This window comes from Xenopus laevis, chromosome 4S (genome assembly GCF_017654675.1).
Source record: "Xenopus laevis strain J_2021 chromosome 4S, Xenopus_laevis_v10.1, whole genome shotgun sequence".
NCBI classification, from domain to species: domain Eukaryota; kingdom Metazoa; phylum Chordata; class Amphibia; order Anura; family Pipidae; genus Xenopus; species Xenopus laevis.
In genome coordinates, this window is record NC_054378.1 from 58,011,537 (window position 1) to 58,033,940 (window position 22,404).

The window sequence follows — 22,404 nt, forward strand, 5'->3', positions numbered from 1 at the left end:
TTTAATAGCGATACTTCCCCTATAACCGGAGCATCCTCAGCCCAGTGCTGAGCACTGTTATATCAGAATAGTGTGAATTAATGAATATAATTAAGAATCAGCTTGCAAATGGAACAGAAACGTTATGAAAGCTTGCTGTAATTGTCTCAGCTACCTTTATAAGAAACTTGATATGTTTCTTTCAAAAGTGTTACCCTGTAACTAGTAATCTGCACAGTTCATAAATCCCTGCATGATTATTTGTTTCTTTTTTTCCAAACAATATATCACAGCTCCATAGGATGAAAAATTTGCAAAGGTTGAAGCAATTTTTATAGGAACAGAAATGGCAGCATGTTAAAAAGAAACATAAAGTTGACAAAAAGTGGATTCGTTAGCAAATACATGATGAGCTAATTCATAATGAACTGGACTTCAATATGAGTAATTATCTAATATAGGTAGAAATTGATGATGCACAGAACAAAGTTGTGCTGTGTGCAAAGTGCAAAAACAGTTTATTTTTTTCTTGCAAGGCATGTGTTCCATGCACCCCATCCTTTTTCAGGCCACTGAAAGTAGCAGCTGAGCCAATAGTATTCTAGCAGCACAAGTTTCATCTACCATGTAAAACACATGCATTTGGGTAGCCCGTAGCCATCCACATGCATTCCCCATACCTACACAACAATCCCAAAGGAATGAATAGAAAACAAGTGAGTATTTCTGTTGTGAGCTCTAAATCTCATACTTTTATAAATCTGCCCTATGGTGTCAAAATATGGTTAGAATTCTCAAGACTTCCAGGCATTTTTCACCTTGTGCCAGAGATCAAACTTTGCACTGTAGAATAGGTAGACACAGGAGCTTTGAGCATCGTGTCTCCCGCATTGAAACCTACCCTTAAATAAATTATATTTAAGTGAATTTCTTATGAATGGAGACGTTCAACTGTTTTCATATAAGCTCTTTCATTTACCTGTATATCGCAGACTAGAGCTTAGTCACAAGGCCAGAATTAGCTGTAGGCCGAAGAAGCATTTGCCTAGGGTGCAACAGGCACGTAACTCTTCTCCCTGCATTTCCATAGGTTCAGCCCTATAAAGGTGGCTGCAGATTGGCTGTACTTCTGAAGGAGCAGCATGATTATGTTGCTCCATTGGTGATGAGCAGGGATGGGGAAAGTTATTTCACTATTGCTCTTCACTGAGTACACACAGGGGTGGGGTGGCAGCCAATTGAGAGCTGTCGGCGAGTTCCAGGTACCCGTCACCTCCATTGGTTAGTCATTGCTATAGAATAAAAACATGTAGGAAAAAGTGAAATATTTTACTTTGGGAATAGCATGTCTGTAATTTTTAGAAACCAAGGACCCCTAAGTTTGTGGAATTTTAGGGTGCCCTTCTCTTTGTCAATCATGATGTCCTGGTACATAAAGGGTTAATCAGCAAAAAAATAAAAAAAAAATAATTCAGGAGGACCACCTTCTTGCACCCAGAGTATGGCTGTCCAGCTTGATGCCTTTGGGATGGATGCATTTGTGAATAAAAATTCACCTGTCACAATGTAATAGTTTTCATTAGACTTTTACTACATTGCAAATTTTAACTGCACATTGCAAACCTTTAACGCCTGTGCTGGAGTTTCATTAAATATTTTGTCCAAAAAAATGGTTTGCAATTGTGAAATTTAATTACATACACTGGGAACATTTACAAAAGCAATTTGATTGCAAACTGTGAGAGGAGGTCATTGAGGTCTTTAATCAGTCAAAAATGGTGCAAACACAGTCGCTAACGTTTGCAAAGGTGTTTGCAAACATTTTAGGAAAACATATATAGGAAACATATTACATTGCCCCATATATATCATATTTTGTAAAGTTCTTAATCTTAAGGACCTATACATGCAGTGGTGTAACTACCGATGGGGCCCGTCCCTGGAGGTAAAGTAAGCAGCCAAAATAAGTGTGTTTTTCTTTTTTTGCCCATCTGGACTGCTTTGCTGCCTTTACAGCTAAAACAGTGGCAGTCTAAGGGAGGTGAAAGGGGTGAAGTTTTTGAGGAAGTGCGCTCATTAGTTTGTGCACTAACGTGCCCTGCGTGACCTGAACTACAGACAATGGTATGCATGGAAATAGGCACCAGTGTAAGATGATGCATCGAGCCTGACAGGCTCATGGATTCCATACTTTGTGCTGCAGATTGCACCCCCCAGACTATAAGGGGCAGATTTACTAAGGGTCGAATATCGAGGGTTAATTAACCCTCGATATTCGACTAGGAACTAAAATCGTTCGACTTCGAATATCGAAGTCGAACGATTTAGCGCAAATCCTGCGATCGAACGATCGAAGGATTATTCGTTCGATCGAACGATTAAATCCTTCGAATCGAACGATTCGAAGGATTTTAATACAACGATCGAAGGATTATCCTTCGATCAAAAAATCACAGGCAAGCCTATGGGGACCTTCCCCATAGGCTAACATTGACTTCGGTAGCTTTTAGCTGCCGAAGTAGGGGGTCGAAGTTTTTCTTAAAGAGACAGTACTTCGACTATCGAATGGTCGAATAGTCGAACGATTTTTAGTTCGAATCGTTCGATTCGTAGTCGAAGTCGTAGTCGAAGGTCGAAGTAGCCCATTCGATGGTCGAAGTAGCCCAAAAAACACTTCGAAATTCGAAGTTTTTTTAATTCGAATCCTTCACTCGAGCTTTGTAAATGTGCCCCTAAGTGTAGAAAGAATATGGGACCTCAGACCTGGTAAGGTTACAAATCACATTTATTGCACTACCTTTTGGAGTTTAACCCTTCCCTTGCCTTAATGTGCAAAGTTGCAATTGTGCCATCCTGCTATGAGTTCTGGGTTATTTATACATGGAATTGCCACTGTGCCACCCTACTGTGAGTTCTACTCCTCAACTCACTGCCTGCCCTCCCACTACATTCCAGACACACCTGAACTGTGAACTTAACTTTGTGAACTGTCAATTTATTTGCACAATTCTAAAGGTTTACACATGTATATATCCAATTTCTGCCAATATATTGCATATTTCAAATGTTTACATATTTATTGTGTATTCTAAGTGCCTTTTTGTGATACGTATTAGCTGGAGCCTCGTCGTCTCGTCTCACTGTGTATTCGTATGCTGCTGAGATGACAATAAAGTTTACTTTTGGGGTATTATAAATGTTATTGCAACTGTGCCATCCGGCTGTGATTTCTGGGGCTTTTTATACATGAAATAGTCACTGTGCCATCTTGCTATGAGTTCTGGAGGTATTTATACATGAAATAGCCACTGCACCATCCTGCTATGAGTTCTGGGGCTTTTTACACATGAAATAGTCACTGTGCCATCCTGCTATGAGTTCTGGGGGTATTTATACATGAAATAGCCACTGCGCCATCCTGCTATAAGTTCTGGGGATTTTTATACATGAAATAGTCACTGTGCCATCTTTCTTTGAGTTCCATGGGTATTTATATATAAAAAAGTCTCTGCAGCACATAAGCTCTGACAGCCAGACGTTGCTCGGCACAACTTATGTGCAAGCTGCTGCTTTTAGGAATAATTGGACTCCTTGCAGTTCAGGCACAGGGCAGGATACTTTTAGCTGTGACTATCCCATGACCTTGGAGCTTTAGAATATTAACTTTGAAATGTATACATGCACATTATGATTTCTGCAGAGCTATAAAGAGGTAACATATTCCAACAGCAGTTGTATGTCTTTCCTGTCTGGCTCTTATGATTTACCCATCTCTTCATTCAACATATCTTTTATATGTTTACAGTATTCCTGCACACAACATTTTAATATATAGAACAATAATTATCCATTTTGTTGTGTATAAAACCAGCAGGGCAAAATAGAAATGAACAGAGGAACTATAATGTGTGATATTACGTAATGCCTCCTGCACATATAAATATTTAGTCTGAATTCTGATGAGTCTCTGGCGAGAATGTCTCTGACAGTAATGATAGTTAAACATAAGGCTCACCACAGCCGGGTGGAAAATTTCCACATACCTCATGTCTAAGCGAATATTTCCTTAAAAATATTGGAACTTGGAAAATAAAACACACCTGTGAATTTTCCAAGTCACGTTCTGAGCTTACAGATGGGGTAAAAAAGATAAACATGTCAAGAGACAAGTCAGAAATGGGATGGTAGCTCATTACTGCTTCAAGAGATAAGTAATAACTTAAAAATTAACTGAATTGCTATATAGTCTACGCTAAAAGTTTTGGATGCATTCTTTTTGGGCCTCTGGCCCCCCTTGGTCAAAAATTATATATATATATATATATATATATATATATATATATATATATATATATATATATATATATATATATATATATATATATATATATATATATATATATATATATAGCATTTTCCATCTATCTCATATTGTTCTCATGCAGAATTTCCATTCAGCTGTTGTCAAACTACAGTTCCTAGAAGATGGTGATTATGCAGTGTGGCAGGGACATGTGCCCATCCAGAATTACAGTGTCATTACAGCCTTGGGCTTGAGTTGCATTTGGCGCAATTGGGCACCATGTGCTAAAATGTGAGCTCATTAATGTACTTTTTGATTAGGGGGCAAGTTGTGTGCAGTATTCCTGTGCATGTCAGTAGCAGCTATTGCAAGTGACATCACATTCAAGCTGGTGGTATATCTCCTGGGTTCCTTAATGTCAGTGTGTGCTCTTCACACTATTCATCAGAGTACTCACAAGTGCAAGGAGCATGTAAAGGTGCAACTAATAAGTTTTTGAAAGGCGTTAATACCTTGCAAGATTGTAGGGTTTTAAGTTCAAAAATAGGTGCAATCTGTCATTTCTATGCATACACTTTGCACTCTGCCTTTCTCCCTTCTAAATCTAAACCAAAACCAAACTAAATCAGGCCCCATGAAAACAGTATTGCCTGTGTTCCCACCGGTCTCCTAACGTCACATCATTCAGACACACAAGTTATGCAGCAACATAGGGACCACAACAGGGCCCTGTAATTACCGCCTACCCCATGGAAGGTATTTAGGACAGGGTTGGCCTGCACCCACCAATGCTTTGTTCTGAGTGATTTTTTTCATCTGCAATGAGGTGCAGATTGCAACCAGAAGTGCTCGCTGGGCTTGCTTTTGCACCCCTCATTGCTTTTGTACAACTGCATAGTATAGTTGTAAATTACCCATATTCTTTCTATATCTTTTTTTCTCAAAGTGAAACACTAATAAAATTCCAATAACAGCAACAGCAGTTGACATTTTTGATATAAAAAAACCAGGGGATCAATCAGTGCAAGGTATCACTATCAGGTTACATGTTAAATTTAGCTTTCAGGGAGGTTAAGGATGGATAATAACTGGGGAAGTTGTGGGTTGGGCCAAAGAAGTGTACATCTTGAGTAGTAATTGTCTCTACATGTTACTTTTCTGCTTGTTTCTCTGGAATTCCTTTATTTATGTATTAATGATTATGATAATTTGACCAAATAGGAAAAATTTGTTTCCAAGAGCCATAGAAAGCACTCATTCAGTGCACAAATTATTTTATTTATCTGCCTGGCTCATCGAGGCCTTCTGTAATTATTCAAGATGGCTTGCTTAATTAACTTGTGGGCAGAACTCATTTATTTACATTCATTTTCAATATCCTTAACTTAAACTTTATGGTTATCATTATTAATGCAATTACAGCAAATGAATACAAAGAGAGTTCAACTTTACATCAAATGATAAAGCAGTTCAAATTGTTTCTAATGTGTTTATTGTAATGTGATATAATGGTATTTATTTATTGCAGGAATTCTTAAGGGCTGGATACAATGTACTGTCACGGTATGCATTATATAGCAGTTTAGTGTCTTGGACACTAGTTAGCAACTAGGTTTTCCCTTTTTTATTGTCGGTTAGTAGCAGCTTTAAGGTATTTTACAGGTTTATCTGTCATTCCCTGCTATACAGCCATGATCAGAGGTTTAGTTGTAAGGGATAGCTTACCTGCAGCATATTGAGCAGGCTAGAGGCCTGGTCTAGTCTCTGTAATCAGGGGTATATGTGTAATACCGGTAGCATAATGAAGAGGCCTGGCCTTGTATTTGGAGTATCAGCAGACAGAATGATATGACCTAACTGCAGTACTGTCTGGGCTGTCTGGTCTGTATGCATGGAAAATAGAAAATGTTATAAATATTTAACCATTTATTTAGATATTAAATGATACTGAAATATTCTTTTCCCTACGCAGACTCGGCTAAGTAATTGCAATCATCGAGGCTCTTCAATGCTGCATGTTGTTGGTTCTGACTAGGCGAATGGAAGCAACGGTTTACAGTCTGCTGTGGATACCAATGATATTAAATAAATATACAACTGTTAATAAGGGCAAATTTATGCAATATCTACCAGTCATTATAGAGAACACATAGTGGGTTGTTTAGCAAAATCAGAGGAATTGGCGGAAAAGCCTGAAAAGTTCGGATTATCGTACAAAACCCAGGGCAGATCATAATATCTTGTAAGAAGAATGAATGGTGCTCAAAAGCCAAAAAATGATAATGGCACTACCAGAAAAAATGTATAAGGAAAAATAAAAAGTCAATACAGGAGAACATACTCACAGCTCACCCCAGTCCCAGGGTGCAAGTCCACAGTAATATTCCAATAAATGTGAGTTCCTCCAAAAATAATAATAATGAACCAATGAATTAAAAAAATACAAAAAAAAATTATTAGGACATATCGGACAGAGGTGTCTGTCCGATATGTCCTAATACATTTTTCGTATTTTTTTAATTCATTGGTTCATTATTATTATTTTTGGAGGAACTCACATTTATTGGAATATTACTGCAGACCATAATATCTTCAAATTGCAAATAGGACTTCTGCCATTGACTTCTACAGGACCTCGACAGGTTGAAGATGGAGTATTTTCTGATTCAGACTTTTTGCTTCCTCTGGGTATAATAAATCACGAAAAATTTGAGGTTTTTTTCACTAAAAATTCGGATTTTATAGCATAAAGCCACTTGAATTTTTCACATTTTTTACATTCAGACTTTAATAAGTAACCCCCCAAATGGCATGCCAGTAAAGCATGATAATTTTACAGTAACCCAAAAGAGGCAAATGAGATGAAACGGATACAGATTTTTGTTTGGGTTTGATGGAATTGTTTGTTTTGATGACAGAAGCCAAGAAGAAAATGGGAAATGCAAGTTGTTTATATGAACTGCAATTGATACTGTCTTTTAACTACAGTGGATGCATTATAATCCTGGAGGGTTTCCACCCAGCATGCTTACTATGTTCTACAAATTGACCACATATCATTGATCATTGGAACAAATGGATACAACAATCTTGCATGGCCCAAACAAAAGCAAATGGAGCATGGAAAAAAGTAATTACTAGGCTCTTTCAACAACAGTATTGTACATACCCGGAAGAATGTGGATACATAATGTTTTGCTGAATTCAGCTGATGAAGGATCATGGGATGAAAATGAATGGAGCAACTTTCTAACATGTTACATCTGTAGGTTTCACCGGGATGAAATGCTGGTTAGTTATAGAATAAGTGTATGATATGTATCACAGAAAGGAAAATACAACACTTTCAGTGCATAAAGCTTCTTCGGTTTTTTTTATTTCACCTTGACTTCTATACCTGCCAACTGGATGCTCAGTTATAAAGTAAGTAAACTGCAGATATGTGCAATTTATTGTGATGATTTAAAGAGCTAAGTTTGCTGCAGTGCAGTTTAGCATGGATAATACTTTAATAAATAATCATTCACTTTTAGCTTGAATACTACTTTAATAAATATAATTTCAGGGAAAGAATTCATATTTTGCTTTCCTTAAACTATAGATAGTCGTAACCAGAAATAGGAAATGTATTGGGACAGTTGTTTAACAACATCTGGAAGGCTGCAGGTTGGACATCACTGTTCCGAATCAGTGATATTCAGCCAATTACTTTCCAGCTATTGGTGAACAACAACAACAACAAAGTAGTAGTTTAGGAGTTACAGGAAAGCCTCAAGTTGAAGTACTGTTCTAAACAGCAGAGTGAAATGTTTACTTTTTGATCATGTTCGAGAGGTGATGTAAAAACTCAGACTTGAAATTTTAGATTTTAAAATGTGAATATTAAAATGGAATAATATTAATTGTAATAAATTATTTAAGAAAACCTGTTTCCTGTATTACTACCAGTTGTTAGCTATGCCTAATCACTTACATATAGTTGTAGCATGATGCACTTTTTTTATTAGATAATCTTTCATATATTTGTATTTCTATTGCATTCACAGGATAATTAGTGCTGTTGTGTTGCTTGTCTTTGCCACAGCTTGCTGCATCTTACACAGATATTAATTGACTAAAACAGTATAGCAGTTATTTGAAACAATATTCACTGAAGGAATATTCTGTGCACCCAAGATATAAATTCCTCTGCCTTCATTTCTATTTAATAAGAAATAAGATAAAAATAAACCATAAAATTGTAGAGCAGGCACTCGAATAAAGGCAATCTTCCACTAGGCAGTAGATATAGTAGACATTTTACCTTACTGCCTTGTTCTTCTCACTCTTTTCAGTTTTCAAATGGGGGTCACTGACCCCATCTAAAAAACAAATTCTCTGTAAGGCTACACATTTATTGTTATTGCTATTTTATTACTCATCTTTCTATTCAAGCCCTCTACTATTCATACTCCAGTCTCTCATTCAAATAAATACATGGTTGCTAGGGGAATTTGAATATATTATTAATATAATATATTAATATTTTTTAAAATTTTTAAGTACTTGAAGTCTATAGGAGATGGCCTTCCCGTAATTTTGAACTTTCTTATAGCAGGATTCGGCTCCTATACTGTACTTGTAGAATAATTTATGACATCATTACTCCTAAATTTTTTAATTGAAATGTAGTCTAATTTATAGTTCTCAGTTTGGGGACTGCTGCATTTCAGTTTAATGCGTTTGAAAGTAGGAATAGTGAATAAATGAAATAATATTCCATGAGCCATAAAATGCTGCATCTTTAAGACCAGCACTGAATCATTTATTTTTTTATGTTGTAATAAGTTAAATAAGTAATGGAAAGATACAGAAAAACCTAAACACGAGAGTGCGTGTGTGTCTGTAAATGCTTTTGTCGATCAGTGAGGCCATGATCAGTATCAGTGTTCAAAATATTCAAAATATCACATATTGTGTTCATTCAAAAAATATAACTCTAAACTCGTTGTTTAAAAGTCATTGTTCTTTTTATTTTCTGGCGCCAGTCATAGCAGCTGAAATGTCATATTCTGGGGTGACTTTTAAGCAAAACAACCTCTTGCTGAGAACTAATGAGATTTCCTCAAATCAATCATAAAAGCAATTACTTTTTTTTTTTTTTTTTTGCTGTTTGAAAACAATAGATGACCTGAAGCTATAAATCAGGAAGGCCTAGTGGCTCATTGGTTAGTACTGCTGCCTTGAAGTGCTGAAGTTTGGTTGTAAGAGTGGTCACTGTGCAAGGGGTTTGTGATTCTGACACTGGTCACTGTGCAAAGAGTGTGTTTGTTCTGTCTACATGGCTTTCCTTCCTCCAAAGCAAGAGCTTATGTCAAAATGCAAATTCAATTGTGATCTGTTTAAATTAATGCAAAGTTCAGAATGAATTAATGCCATTTATAAAAGGCACTTGCATGTATACACAATACTTGCTCAACTTGTGGGGAAAGCAAATTTGCCACCCATCCAGCTCTGATAAATAGTGCCTGTATTAACACCAGGAAACCCTATAATTTCCACACATCCTCAGTACACATGCAAGCACATTATATATATATATATACTAGACATTAAGCCCGTTAAATTAACGGGTGCTAGAACATAGGCCGCCAGAGAGACGGTCCGTGGGGCACATGCGCAGTAGCGCAATCCCACGGACACAGGGACTGGACGCAGAGACACTTCAACTTTATTATATAGGATATATATATATATATATATATATATATATATATATATATATATATATATATATATATATATATATATAGCAACACCTATACTAAACTACTGTAACTGTCAAACTTGAGATCACAATAGCTTTGGTTAATATGTCTGTCCAACAAATCATCCAAACCACCTTTAAAGGAGAAGGTAAGCTATCGAGGCAGTTTATTGCCAATAGATTAATGACAATAGTGCAAACTATAACACTATATTTATTCTGTAGAATGCTTTATCGTACCGGAGTAAACAGCTCTAGAAGCTCTTTCTTTTTGTGTAGGATAGCAACTGCCATATTAGCTTGGTGTGACATCACTTCCTGCCTAAGTCTCCCTGTTCACTTATAGCTCTGGGCTCAGATTACAGCAGGGAGGGGAGGAAGGAGGGAGGAAAGGGAGGAAGGAGGGGGAAAAGGGAGGAGGGAGAGAGGAGCAAACTGAGCATGCTCAAGCCCTAGCACTGGAGGTTTAAGATGAAAACAGGAAGTCTGATACAGCCCACTAGTACGCAATAGAAGGAAAGAAATGCTGTGTTTCTTTTGACAGAGGACTCAGAACAGCATTACTTTGAGGGTTTACTAGTGTATTTATATAGGCATTTCTGATAAAGCTAACCTTTCCTTCTCCTTAAAGACATTGATAGAATCTGTCATTACAACATCATCAATCAGGACATTCCATACTGCCATCAAAATGAAGAACCACCCTTGTTGTTTCAAATAAAAACCCAGTTCCCCGAGTCTCAATGGGTGGCCTCTTGTGCATTGATGTTTTCTATGGAAAAATGGTTGTGGTTCCAGGGTTCCACTAGCAAGTTGTGTCAATAACTTTCACTTACTTGCATCAAGTAATTGCATGTTAGTGTCATTAGTAACACCACGGGGCACATTTACTAAGGGTCGAATATCGAGAGTTAATTAACCCTTGATATTCGACCATCAAAGTAAAATCCTTCCACTTTGAATATCGAAGTCGAAGGATTTACTGCATTTACTTTGATCGAACGTTCGAAGGAAAAATCCTTCGATCGAACGATTAAATCCTTCAAATCGAACTATTCAAAGGATTTTAATCCATTGATTGAACGATTTTCCTTCGATCAAAAAAGCTTAGAAAGCTTATGGGGAAGGTCCCCATAGGCTAACATTGGTGCTCGGTAGGTTTTAGGTGGCGAAGTAGGTAGTCAAAGTTTTTTTTAAAGTGACAGTACTTCGACTATCGAATAGTTGAACGATTTTTAGTTAGAATCGTTCGATTCGAAGTCGTAGTCGAAGGTCAAAGTAGCCAATTTGATGGTCGAAGTTTTTTTCATTCTAATCCTTTACTCGAGCTTAGTAAATGTGCCCCCACAAGGATTGGTGCAGTTAAAATGACACTTTGATGTTTTATTTTTAACACTGTGTAAATGTCCCAGTTTCTTTAAGTGCTCTTATTTTCTTGAGAAGCTTGTAAAAAATGTATCTTTCTGTACTGTTAAATTGGGGTGGTCTTATTTTTTAAAAACTTGGATTTGGTTTCCTATCATTTTCACCGTTTCAAAAAAGGGGGTACCCTGATTTAACTGGTTACAGTTTCATGACCTGTATAAAAGAACTAGGCCTTTGGCCGCATGCATTTATATGGAAATGGGTCTCCTTGGTGATTTATAATATTCTTATATTGTACAATACAACATTCACTTTATTTTACCAAGGGCAAAATAATGTGAAGCCAGTTTGGAAGGCTTTACATTATATACAGTAGTATCAGGCTAATATTCTGTAGAGTGGAAATTACTGGAGGGATTGAAATGAAATATGTGATGGGAATAAAATATCAACAGAATCTAGCTGCAAGCATTTATTCAACATATGTATTTCTTTAAAAAAAATAAACCTCCTGCAGAAAACATTTTGGACTGCAAATCAGAAATCCGAAACATGTTGCTCTGCAAGTATGGGCCACACTGGGAAGAGCTGAAATAAAAACAGCATTTCCAGTGGTGGAAGAGGCAAATGTCCACACATGTCAGAGGAAACCTCCAGTGCTCCAAAAGTGCCTTAAAAAGCTGACCCCATGTGTTGGTTTCAGAGCAATAGCAGGGTAAGTGCAGCTGTGTGCTTTGCTGCAGAGAAAAACAATTCAGGACCATTGGGGAGTTGTGCCTTATGCAGCACGTCAACTCTCCACAAGTTACTCCCTAGAAGGAAGTCCCTGCAATATCTTTGCTGAATTCATAGGCTGGCTCACAATTATTAGAAAGCCAAATTAGTTATATAGTGTCTAGCCCTGACCATGGACAACAGTATTATGATTCTGGGATATCTGCAAAGTGCCTCCACCCTTTCAGTTGCAAGGCTTGAGTACCTGGGGCAAACTTTGATAATGAAGTGTATGCTGAGACTTGTAGTTCAGTTAAACTCTGATGGTGGCTCTGATGCTGTAAAATAGGGTCCATTATAGTTATTGACTGCTTTTTTTTCCATGTTAAAAATATGATGTCAGATTGTCTCAAATTGCCTGATATTACCCCACTGCTTTCAATGGAAATTTTGTAAAATGCTGGCATAAGCATATGCAATACACTGACAAGAGGGGTGATTTATGATCCTATGAGCATGAACAAACATGACCGGAAAACAACCCAAATAGCTGTGTGTACTGTAAGCATTAGTGTGTAATTGAGCTGCTAGTGAAATCATGCTTAAAACTGAAGAGCTTTTAAAAGGTCCACTGTTTTATTTTTTCCATATATTTATATATATTTTTTTTACTTTTTCTCCAAAGATTTTACTAGTTTTACCGGTTAAAATAGCCATAGACAAGCTAATATTACCTGGCTGCTTGTCCACTCATGATCATGCTACCAGCTTATTGGATTTAATATGGGATCAAAATGAGTAAGTGGCAGGTATAGAGACACGAAACGCGTTGGTTTTTTGCACACTCACTGCCATATTGTTGTCACATTGTGTGTTTTAATAAAGCCGCATTGTTATTAAGATTAGCGACTAGGGTGGATATGTTGGTTAGCGCTTGATGCGGGTAATACTGTATCAGATATTAATGAAGTTGACAGAAAAATACCATAAGGTGAGCACTATGTCAGGCCAGGGATGTAGTCAACTCCTGGCTGGTCTGCACAGCCTCCTCAGCAACATGGTGGCCAAATAATGCAAAGATTTTCTTGATCAGATCTTCCAGTGTTTGACAAGATTTAGTCTTGCATAAACTGAAATGGACTCAATGCAGACTGGCCACAAGCTTGTTATCATCTCAGACTTGGTTCTTATTGTCCCATTACAATAAACTAGGAGCTGTGGTTTAACCATAAAGGGGTTTAGTGCAACCCCTTTAATTGCCCATTTGACAAGGCATACATTTGGGTCTCTGATCACTGCCACTCTTTGTATCAGAATGACCAGTGCTAATTTGTAACTTGCTTCATTTTAGTAGTAGCAGATAAGCAGCTTGTGCTAATTACATCCAGAAATTGTCTTGTATCCCTTGTGCACAAAAAAATGTATTATATATTACGGGCAGAACACAAACATTGTCTTGTACATTATACAGGACTTCCCAACCTACATTTTAACCAGAAGAAAAAAGTAAGCAAAATGTAATTTTCTTTGGCATCTAGAAAAAGTGTCAGGATATGGAAGAGAATCCATAACTTCAGGTGACATGGAATTCCTTTTACATCCGCATGCAAAATTTCACATTTTCCATATTGATATTTTAAAAAGGCTTTCATCTCTGCCACAGTTCAGGATATGGGCAGCTATGGAAAACAGATGGATTTTACAACACGATGCTAAATGTTACTGCATATAATGTAAAATTCCTCTGGCTGGATAGCGTACATATTAACTCCATTTGTGCCAGTTTTGGGCCCAAACCCAAAACTCCCAGAATTACAGAATGCATTGGCAAATATATTTAAGCAGGTGCTGACCATATTCAACAAGATGCATTTGCAATCCATGTGACGTTCTATCTGTGCTCGGCCCTTGCATGCACCTATTAATACAACCCGATCAGAAAGCAAAAGCTGCATTTGCTCCTTTGGTCCCCAGTGGTAGAACACATGAAATATTAACTGCATGGGGAAGAAGTAACAAACATCCGTGTGTAAGGGCCCTATAGTCGGGCATTCGAATTAATCCCAATATTTTGTAACCCATTTAACTACATCTGACTTGTAGGATGCAATCTCGGTAAACTATGCCAGTATTGTATTGCCTAGTATTGTACTGTCTTAGCTGATAAAGAATGTTACCAATGTTATTTGTCAATGTCATGTTTTTTGCAAACTGCATTTTCAACTTGTTTTGTAAGCGAAGGGACTTCCCTTTAAAAGTGACATGACACTGGCTGATCGTCCATGCTATTTGACCAGTTATTCTTTGGAAGAAGAAATCAATCCCATGTTAGTGGCCATAAATGAGCATGGTCATATTCTGTTTTGTTGAGTTGACAGCCAATGTGCACATCATGCATTATGCTTTATTGACAGATTAAATTGCGATCCATCATGATCTGGCATAGAAGTACCTGCAATCACCCCTGTCTCATTCCATTTAATTGAATAGGAAGGGGCAATTTGCATGGGGATACATTTAAGACAAAATTTGTGGGCGCTGCACCTGTTATCACTGCATGTCTTAACTCCCTTAGGCTCTTACTCACTGGCGTTCTGACCTGCGCTCCCCTGCGGTCCGTTTTTTGGCATTCAGCCGCAGGGGAGCGCAGGAATAGACGCATGTCATTATTTCAAATGGGGCTGTACTCACTCAGGCGCGTGTAGGCGCTGAACGCAGGAAAAATGCAGCATGTTGTGTCTCAACCTGCGTTCGGCGCCTACACGCGCCTGAGTGAGTACAGCCCCATTTGAAATAATGACATGCGTCTATTCCTGCGCTCCCCTGCGGCTGAACGGCAAAAAACGGAACGCAGGGGAGCGCAGGTCAGAACGCCAGTGAGTAAGAGCCCTTAGGGCTCTTACTGATAAACGGTTGAAGCTGCGCTCCCCTGCGTTCTGTTATTCTGCATTCAGCCGCAGGGGAGCGCAGGAATAGACGCATTACGTTTTTCCAATGGGGCTGTACTCACACAGGCGCGTGTAGGCGGCGAACGCAGGTTGACTGCATTTTTCCTGCGTTCGGTGCCTACACGCACCTGCTTCAACCGCTTGTCAATAAGAGCCCTTAGAATAGTTGCATAAATGAGCAATAATATACATTAATTACAAATTTGTCTGTGGGTTTTAAAACTATTTGCATATATAACTGTCTGCTTCTTTATATTCTCCACCCTGGTGGTTCTGACTTTTCAAACAGTGTAGCAGAAGCTGGTTGATTTCCAGTCCAGCTTGAGGAAGCATGCAAAACTGACCTTTGCTACATTGTTTCAAAAGACAGAACCAGCAGTTTAGAAAGGGCCAGAAAGAAAACACTTTCATTTCATGTAGGAAGATTGCTTACAATTAAACATTCTTTCATTATATAGTAATTACATGCAACATTTTTGTTACAACTGAATCCTTGCACAAATATTTGCATCATACAAAGCACCAAATTAACTATCATAACAGCATACAGTTATGGTTCAATGGCAGATAAAATCACACTGTAAGACAAAGGACTAAGAATATAGAACCTCCCAATAACAAATTAACTTGCAGCAACTGGTGAATTTTTAGTGGAAAAAGTAGATTCTCATTGCATAAATAATTGTGCTTATAGCAGTATTTTGCAGGATGCCCACATTTGTGACTGATGCACAAAAAGTGTCAAAAAAAGGGATTTAATATTAAGCAAGATTTTTACCTCACTCATTTAGGCTGCAGTATTAGGCTTAACATACATTTCCTCCTTTGTGTCCCATAAAACATGTTTATTTATATAGCATTAATATGCTAATGTATATTTCAGAAAACATTCATCATTCACGTTAGCCCCTGCTCCAGTGAGCTTACTATCTAAGGTTCCTATCATAAACTCTGCTTAGGTTCATCAGGAGCTAATTAACCTGCCTGTATGTTTTAGTAGTGTTGGAGAATAGATTACCCAGAGGAAACCCAGGCAGGTAAAAGGAAAACATGCAAATTCATTGCAGAATCTTACACAATAAGAATCCAAATCAGGCCCCCAGAGATGTAAATGAGCCACTGTACACATTTTCCACACTTGCTCATTTATAGAATAACGTCTATGAGGTAAAGTCCGCACTGCTGCTGGATAGGAACAAATAAAGATAAGTGTGAACTGGAGTTCTGCTGCTATAAATGCTATACATGCATTAGGTGTAAAGCAGCAGTATAATGAAAGCTGGTGTGTACATATTCCTATTTGTCCTTATTGCAAAGAAGTAATGAGCAAATGCAAATAAACGTGTTTCCATTCTGTTGCTCTTAGTTGAAGCCACAGGAAAAATGAGACAATGCAGTCGCTTACATTGAAAGAGGGAGTTCCAGGCTAGTGCTTTTGGCTTGACAGCATTTTCACATACAAATCACCCAACTAAAGGGAGGCTCAGTGACCTGTCCAATCAGCATCTTGCTTACATCTCTGCACTGGGTACTTGCTTACAAGCATGTCACTTCCCCCTGTAGCCCCGAAGCAGGCTTGAAACCTTGTATCCATTGCACATTGTGCATGATTGTAGCTGCTGCCTTTGAAACATATTGCTCATCATATTGCAAAGCTACTATTCATAGCCAGGTGCCATGGCTGGACTAGCTCTGTCAGGCTTTGGGAGATGCACCCACGCTATAGTTCGTGCAATTCCGAACTCTTTGTGTCAAGAAGCTCTGAGGACAGAGAAAGGCAGTGTGGTGGATATCTCCCTGGCTAGGAAACACCATGAGCAGTATATTGAGGTGCTGAAGAATAAACTGGGGCTGAGTGTGATAGAGCTTCCAGCAGATGAATCCCTCCCAGACGCACCCTTTGTGGAAGATGTGGCTATTGTGTGTGAGGAAACTGCCCTCATTACCAGACCGGGGGCACCTAGCAGGAGGAAAGAGGTACAGTAATCAAATACATCACTGTGTTATCTTATTCATGTATTACCATTATCATGCACACAGGGGCAGTTTTAGTTTAGGGCAGAAAGGGGCACAGAATCATAGGAAACAGTTGGGAGAGTGAACACAAATAAAAACACAAATTACTCAATACTGTATATTGCTAGATACTAAAATTATTTATCAGAAACGCTCAACCTGCACCCCACTTAGCAGTTGTTCTGCAACTAGCAGCCTTTTGTTTACAACTGAAGGTCTCTCGGGGGATCCTGGGAGTTGTAGTTCAAAACCAGCTGGAGGGTGTAGCTGGAGGTCAGGTGTAACTATTTCAACCTTCTTGTGTAGAAAGGGAGCCTGAACCCTTCTCTCATTCAGGCCTGTGTTCAAACACCTGCTGTTCTAGGCTTAAAATAGTTCTGAACTGCCCTTATTGCTTTCTAATAGAAAAACTATGTATTTTTTGTCTAATGTACAACCATCTTTCAGCCATCATTAATGTTTTAATTCGATTTTTCTTGAAATCGCACACTGTATAAAGAGCAAAGGCGATTTGCCTGGGAGTATGTTTATATGTCATTTTATAAAAGAAGCGAGTGCCATTGATTTCAAAATATTTTCTTTTAATACTGATGCCCTTACATAATTAATAACATAAAGAACCAAAGATGATTTTTGTAAGAATAGAAAGATACATTTATATTTATATGTATATTTACAAACATCCTGTATAGCTGAATGTCTAAATAGCACATTTGTGACTTTTTTCATGGATATTTACAGAATTAATGTATGGGTATGGGATCCGTTATCCAGAAACCCATTATCTAGAAAGCTCCGAATTACAGGATGACCATCTCCCATAGACTCCATTTTAATCAAATAATTACATTTTTTAAAAAACGGTTTTCTTTTTCTCTGTGGTAATAAAACAGTACCTTGTAATTGATCCCAACTAAGATATAATTAATCTTTATTGAAGGAAAAGCAATCCTATTGGGTTTAAAAAATATTTATATTTTATTAAGGTATGGAGACCTAAATTATGGAAAGACTCCTTATCTGGACAACCCCAGGACCCAAGCATTCTGGATAGCAGGTCCCATACCTGTTTTTCTTGTGTAATGAAATCTGTAAATAAATCTGTAATAGAGAATTACAAAATGAGCTTAGTGTGGGTCATACAAGCGTACATTGAAAATATAGGCATTTTTTTTGTCTTGTTTGGATTCTTCTTATACATTTATGCATATGGGGGACATGTGGGTGATTTTAATGCAAAGGTCCAGTTTGTGACTGGGGATTTTGCTATCTTTTTACAGGCTAATAGATGTGTCAACTACGACTGTCTCCTGTCGCCATATGTAATTTCCATTGGTTTTCTAGTTTTGCCACCAGATTCAATATGTACACATGCAGTAAGCGTTCAGTGGCTTCAGAAGAGCATGCGCAATGATGTCACGACTGTCATTGGGCTTTGCAGAATGACTTCACTTCTAGTGAGGTCACACGGCAATGACAACCTGGCTTTAAAAAGGCTTAGGTTGACATTTATCATCCTTATCGCCATTTCTAAGCCATGAGCCATCTGAGGCAGCTCCTGCAATGCTGCCCCTCAGCACTTATCTATTCCTGCACCGGGTTCCGGGGGGCTGCATTGATAGTGCAGAGAGCGCAATTGTGCTCTTTTGCACTAGAAAGACTAATTTCTGGTTTAAATGCTGGAAATTCAGTTATTAAAATAATTCTGTCGTGATTTGTATGATGTCGTTTTTATTTCTAAATTACACTGTTTATACTGAAAATATTTCACTCTACAATATAAAATTTAATTCCTGAACCAGCAAGTGTATTTTTTTTAGCTGTAATATTGGTGTGTAGGCTCAGGTAATTTTGCCATTTTGTCATGTGCTTTCAGAAAGAGCCAGCCGTTTAGGATGGAACTGCTTTCTGGCAGGCTGTTGTTTCTCCTACTCAATGTAACTGAATGTGTTGTAGTGGGACCTGGATTTTACTATTGAGTGCTGTTCTTATATCTACCAGGGAGCTGTTATCTTGGGTTAGGGAGCTGTTATCTGGTTACCTTCCCATTGTTCTGTTGTTAGGCTGCTGGGGGGGGGCGATCACTCCAACTTGCAGTACAGCAGTAGTGACTGAAGTTTATCAGAGCACAATTCACATGACTGGGGGCAGCTGGGAATCTGACAAGATGTCTCACCCTATGTCAGATTTCAAAATTAAATATAAAACAATCTGTTTGCTCTTTTGAGAAACAATTTTTTTTCTCATGACAGCATCCCTTTAAAGGTACTTGGAGCGGCAACTAAAGTTTGAAAGTGTGTGGTGCTTGTATGAGTATACCTCAGAACAAAACACTCTGTAATATACATTCTTTTCTTTTTAAAGTGTAAATAATAAAATAGGTCATTATTAATATTGCATCAACCAAAATATAAATCAGTGACAGGTCTGTTTAACTGACAACTGGAGTGGAAGCCAATGGAACATTATAGGCGTGTCACTAGCATGGCACATTCATTTGCAAGCAGGCATGCCTTTTTATTTCCCATTGGCATCATGTCAGTAGACATTATGGTTATGTTTTGCCTCCTGCTGTAAAGAAGTTTGGAAATTGCTGTTGCTGATGTGGCTGAAAAACAGGCTATTTTATTTATAAATATATAAAGCAAAAATAATGTGTATTACAAGATCCCATTTATTCTCTACTATTTTGTTAACCTGTTATAGTTGAATTTTTGTTGACAGGCACACCTTTGTCCTGTGAACGTAGAAAAGAGTGAAATATTGTTTTCACTTTGGCTTTAACTGTTTCCTGATTTAGGTTGGACAAAGGTTACTGGTAAAGCCAAAGCTTCTGCTTAAAATGTAAATGATTAAACTACCCTTATAATAAATTATAAAACTACCCAGTTATAAGTATATTAAGCGTCACTATTATAGTCATGCATTGCTTATTTTATGTGGAATATAAAGTAGTGCTAGTATGTCACCTTAAATCAAGGCAGCCATTACAGGTGCACTTATGTGCAGCTAATTGGCAACAGGATTCAAACCATCTTGATGTGACACCTCCCGGGTGGCCTAGTGGTGCGGCGGGGACACCCGCCACGCCGCTTCTCTACCTCTCTAATGCTGGCTTCTTTGGGCGCGCGCGGCATGCATTCCTTCTATTTATAGGAGCATGCATGCTGGCGTATTGACGCCAGCGCGCAATGGCGCGAAATTTAAACTATTTAAAGAGACATTTTGGATTTTTGCATTGTCCATTATAGGTTCACCTAGTGAGTTCTTGGGAGCTATTCTGTATCCTGTTTTTGATCTGATTCGTGTTTTGACCCCTGCCTGTCTTGATTCTGCTGTCTTCTGTGATTCTGACCCCTTGCCTGGTAAACCGACTATTCTTCTGTAATCCGACCCATGCCTGTCTTGACTCTTCTTGATTTTTACCCCGGCTTTGACCCTTGTCTGTCTGACTCCGATTGAATACTGCTTGCACCGACCCGGCCTGATTTGACTATGCTTCTTGTCTACGCCTTGTACTGTGACCTTCTGCCCAAAGACTTTGCTTTACTGTCGTGCCCCTTTCTCCAGGACCCTTCGCTTAGCACCTCTCTTAATAACACCTGGCTGCAACCGATTAGGCGAAGGCTCCTCCCGAGGTGAAAGTGGTTGTTAAAGGCAGAAGCAAGAGCAGAGAACAGGGTGCTTAGCATTGGTTCTGGATTTAGGGTGCAGACCGTGACATTATAACGGGCCAAAGATGGACGACGAAGGTTACACTGCCGCTGCTCCTTCCACCACTGAAGCGCTCCTCACTACTCTGCTACAGCGCATGGAGGATCAAGAGCGGAAGCAAGATTATCTGATGCAAGGCTTTCATAACCTGACTCACAGACTGGACACTACGCAACAGACGCCAAGTCCAGTAGTTCACCCCCTTTTGCCATCCAAGTGGGTTCTCATCGTGATGGGTAATATTCATAAACCCCATGAATCCAAAATTTCTTTACCTGAAAAATTTAGTGGGGATAGAACCAATTTTTTTGTCTTTCAGGAGGCATGCAAACTATACCTGAGTTTTTTTCCCCTCACTCCTTTACTACCGGGGAGGAAAAAGTGAGGTTTGTAATGACCCTGCTACAGGGTGACCCACAAATTTGGGTCCTAAGATTATCCTCCTCTGACCCTGCCCATTTTTCCCTTGAAACTTTATTTAACACCATGGCGATACTTTAAGATGAACCGGATAGTGCGTCATCGGCCGATACCTCGATTCGTAAATTACGTCAGGGAAAACGGGATGCAGAGGTGTATTGCACCGAGTTCCACCGGTGGGCTGTAGAAACTGGTTGGAACGATATGGCTCTTTGTAGCCAATTCCGGATAGGGCTCTCTGATACTGTCAAGGACCGCTTAATAGCCTACCCTCTGTCTACTAATTTGGATGATCTAATGTCTCTAGCCATCCAAGTAGATAGAAGACAGAGGGAGAGAAGGGGTGAGAAGGGTACTTATTTTCTTACTGGGTTTACTAATGATAAGCCATCTAACCCCTCTCTGTTCCTCTGCCTCAAGAGGAACCCATGCAGTTTGGTATAACTCATCTAACTCCTGAGGAAAAGGTCCGCAGGCGGTCTCAGGGTCTGTGTATCTACTGTGGGGAAAATGGTCATTTTCTTAACCAGTGTCCTAAGAGGTCAGGAAACTTCAAAGCCTAAAGTCAAAGTAAACTTTATTGTCATCTCAGCAGTATACGAATACACAGTGAGACGATACGACGTGGCTCCAGCTAGTACATATCACAAAAAGGCACTTAAAAATACACAATAAATATGTAAACATGAAATGTGCAATATTTTGGCAGAAATTGGATATATACATGTGTAAACTTTTAGAATGTGCAAATAAATTAACAGTTCACAAAGTTAAGTTCACAGTTCAGGTGTGTCTGGAATGTAGTGGGAGGGCAGGCAGTGAGTTGAGGAGTCTGATAGCTTGCGGAAAAAATCTTTTGCGCAGCCTGGTTGTTCGGGCTTTAATGCTGCGCCTTCCGGATGGGAGCATCGTGAACAGTCCGTGTGTGGGGTGTGTGGAGTCCAGTGTAATGCAGGAGGCCTTTCTTGCACAGTGGAAGATGTCCTGCAGTGATGGAAGAGCCACTCCAATGATGTTGCCAGCAGCTCTGACAGTTCGTTGTAGACTTTTCCGGTCAGCAGAGCTGGCACTACTGTACCAGATGGAGATTCAGCTTGTCAGGACACTCTCTATGGTGCCCCTGTAGAACACTGTGAGGGTGGGAGGCGGAAAGGCTGGCCCGTTTCAGCCGTCTTAGGAAGTGAAGACGCTGCTGAGCC

At 38.8% G+C, this 22,404-nt stretch overlaps 1 protein-coding gene across 2 annotated transcripts in view; it reads left to right on the forward strand.

The window, feature by feature from the left end:
* The first annotated feature begins 7,026 nt into the window (after positions 1-7,026).
* The window catches only part of ddah1.S (dimethylarginine dimethylaminohydrolase 1 S homeolog), a 101,597-nt gene continuing 86,219 nt past the window's right edge, over positions 7,027-22,404 (forward strand). The window contains exon 1 of one of the 2 annotated variants that reach the window (XM_041561277.1): positions 7,027-7,705. In XM_041561277.1, the coding sequence (XP_041417211.1) occupies positions 7,691-7,705 (15 nt within the window). In that variant the 5' untranslated portion in view covers positions 7,027-7,690. Of the gene's footprint in view, positions 7,706-16,586; positions 17,033-22,404 lie in introns of those variants that run through there. The other variant, XM_018260681.2, reaches the window with a different exon arrangement.